The sequence below is a fragment of the Sphaeroforma arctica genome, assembly GCF_001186125.1.
Source record: "Sphaeroforma arctica JP610 unplaced genomic scaffold supercont1.1814, whole genome shotgun sequence".
Taxonomy (NCBI): domain Eukaryota; class Ichthyosporea; order Ichthyophonida; genus Sphaeroforma; species Sphaeroforma arctica.
Genome location: NW_014038744.1, coordinates 255 through 3,307, shown reverse-complemented (window position 1 = coordinate 3,307; position 3,053 = coordinate 255). Strand labels below are relative to the sequence as shown.

The following is a 3,053-nucleotide window of genomic DNA, read 5'->3' as shown; positions in this document are numbered from 1 at the left end:
TTAATATNTATATATATATATATTTATATATTATATATACTACTATATATGGTGTGTCGTGTNTATTGTCATGTGATATACACACATATATATATATATGTGTGTGTGTGTGTTTGTGTGTGTTTGTGTGTGTATGTATGTGTGTGTGTATGTGTGTGTATGTGTGTGCGGGGGGTGTCTACTTATATATATAAATGTGTGTGTGCGTGTGTGTGTGCGTGTGTGCTGTGTATTTTGTGTCTGAAAAACATGATTTTAATGCCAAAAAAATCTCAATGCGAGTTATATTGAAAAATTGCAACATATAGATAGAAAAGTTGCTAGTTGCAATGTCAATTAAATAGATCGTGACAGATTCATTATTTATGCAAATGTCTGCTCTGCTAGTCTCAAATCTTGGCGTCAACGCCAAAACTGGATACACACTCACCTCGTCTTGTTCGTCAAAGCCGTGTTCAAAATGAAAGAACGCTTTAGCGCTGTGCATAGTGAGGATTAGTGCTAAAAGCACTGCAAACACACTCCGTGGGACCATGGTGAATATGTTTGTTGCGTCAAGGGAACCTAGACTGTGATCTAGAAGTCCAGAATGTAGTGAATATATCCTTATGATCAGTTTAAAGACAAAGAGTGTTGCATCACGGTGTTTTGAAAAAGGTAAATAATAATAAAATTCACAAATCACCGTGGCCACCTCCCTTTCGAACGACAGAGAGAGAGCGAGAGAGAGCGAGAGAGTGAGAGAGAGTAGCGAGATGAGAGCGAGACTGGAGAAAAGTCAAAAGGCGGCGATATAAAGAAAGCCAAGGATTTTCTAAAAATAGAATCGGAATGTCGCCAGCTGCTGAGCCTCTGAGCCTCTGAGGCCTGAGACGAGCTGAGCGCCTGAGCCTGCTCAGCGTTGACTCGCTGACTCTGAAGTCTGGACTCTGAGACCTTGAGGCTTGAGCCCTTGACTGAGGCCTGAGGCCTGGGACTTGAGAGGCCCTGAGCGGGCTGAGCCAGGCGTTTGACCGACCGCTCCCGCCCCCAAACTCAAAAGTGAATGATATATAAATATATCGGCTGGAGAAAGGCGTGTACTCCACAATCCAATAAGTGGCGTACACGGATGTCTACATTGGCAAATTTCATTTATTATTCTGTAGTAGTGTGTAATTTCTTGCCGGTATGTTTGCGGGAGAACGAAGAGATCGAGGCGGGACCAGAGGTGGTCAAGCGGAGTTCAAATGGTCGGACGTTAAGGATGATAAGGTATAAACAGTTTTACCACGGCGAAATCATTCGCGTTATACCATTTTCATAAACATATCTTCATCTGATAGCGATATTTTAAAACTAGACGGCCGCAATATACATTGTGTTTTATTAAAGAATATTGAAATTATTATATTTACTATGTTTTACGAACTTTATCGAACGCGTGTCAGAGGGACACAGGGAGTTAATATATTTGTATACGTATGTATGTATGTATTTATGTATGTATCTGTGCATCTATGTATATATGTATGTGTATATGTATGTATGTATGTGTGTAAATATGTATGTATGTATGTATGTATGTGATAAATATATATATATATATATATATATACATGTGCATATGTATATTGATTGTACGTGGACGTGAGTATCTACAATGTGAATATATGTATGCATGTCAACAGGAGAGTATAGCAGATATGTTTAATACTGGAGTATATTCATATGTGTCATAATATGCTACTTGTATATATTGCATATATTAATATTTATATATATATATATATATATTTAAATATATAATATATATATATATGTATATGTATATGTATATATATATATATATAATATATATATATATATGTATATATATATATTTATATATATATATTTATACATATATATATATAAATATATATATCGCGTATGTGTATACGTACAAATACGCAATCCGGAAACGCTCGTGATTGGTAATCTAAGTGTATGGCTGCGTAAGTTATTTGTTACGTCCCAGACCTTCGGACTTGTGATGTGTATTCCTTATTTGTGGTTGTGATGCCACCGTAGCTATGTAATCTCGGTCTTCCTCTTGTAGAGTGCACATCCACCGCCATTTCGTAAATTAGTTTTATTTTTATTTGTCAATAACCTCTATAGTCATATAGTCAAGTGGTACACAAACTTGCCCACAATGGTACATGCACTCCCCATGGTCAATCCCACATAAACACCTGAAGCATGGTGAAACTGGTTGCAACTCCTAAACACTAAATCCTGAACTTCCTAAACCATCAACTCTAAAACTCAAATCTACATGCAGCACCGTGAGAACTACCTTGGACACTCTCTCAACGCACCGGTTGGCCGTTGGCAGAACAAACGCGATCTGCAGTGGTTTAGCAGAGATAAAGGGAGCGACGATGCCGCCGTGGGCAAGGAGGAGCTCAAGCGCAGGCAGGAGATGACGCTGATCAAGCAACAGGAGCAGGAGGCTATGTCCTTGATGTTGTACGTATGCGTAAGCATGAGCATGTATAAGTTCTTGGTGGTTGGTTGTGAGTTGCCTATGCCTTGGAGTGCGGTTCGTTTCCCGTATATCTGATCGGGCAATATGAATAGCTGTGACTTGTGATATTGCATACAATTTGATAAAGTTGATGTTTTAGCTTTCGGATGGGCGGTTTTTTTAACGGTAGGTGACTGCTGTCTCTCGTATTGTGTTTACTGATGGTTACTGGGAGATCTGCATACTTTTCAACCGTCGGTACTGTGCAATATGAGTACTGTGCAATATGACCTTCTTCTTTTGTGTTGTGATGCACGCTTTTCATCCCTTTCCCCCTTCTTTTTCTGCTATTCCGCCATTCTTGTAGACGGGGAGAGCAAGTACCAAACCGAGTTTCCCTATCGACTAAGGTATTGTATGGGATATGCTTGAGTAGTTCCCTTTTTCTTTCCGGAAGATTGCGTACGTGTATTGTCTTGCTGATCTGTACATCACATCATGTTGGCATGAGGCAAGATGTGTGCTCACAGCATTTGAGGTATATATTGTTTTAAGCACTTTG

General features: G+C 39.0%; 2 protein-coding genes across 2 annotated transcripts in view; one reads left to right on the top strand and one right to left on the bottom strand.

The window, feature by feature from the left end:
* Positions 1–631, bottom strand: part of SARC_11665 (hypothetical protein) — a 3,089-nt gene extending 2,458 nt beyond the window's left edge. Inside the window, exon 1 of the mRNA XM_014294243.1 lies at positions 431–631. Coding sequence (XP_014149718.1) covers positions 431–535 — 105 coding nt within the window. The 5' untranslated portion in view covers positions 536–631. The remainder of the gene's footprint in view (positions 1–430) is intronic.
* A 539-nt stretch (positions 632–1,170) lies between these two features.
* On the top strand, positions 1,171–2,566 carry SARC_11664 (hypothetical protein; the record flags this gene model as incomplete). Its single annotated transcript, XM_014294242.1, has 2 exons — positions 1,171–1,254; positions 2,306–2,566. Coding segments are annotated over 2 exons (345 nt in total), but the record flags the coding sequence as incomplete, so codon positions are not given.
* Between the last annotated feature and the right edge of the window lie 487 nt (positions 2,567–3,053).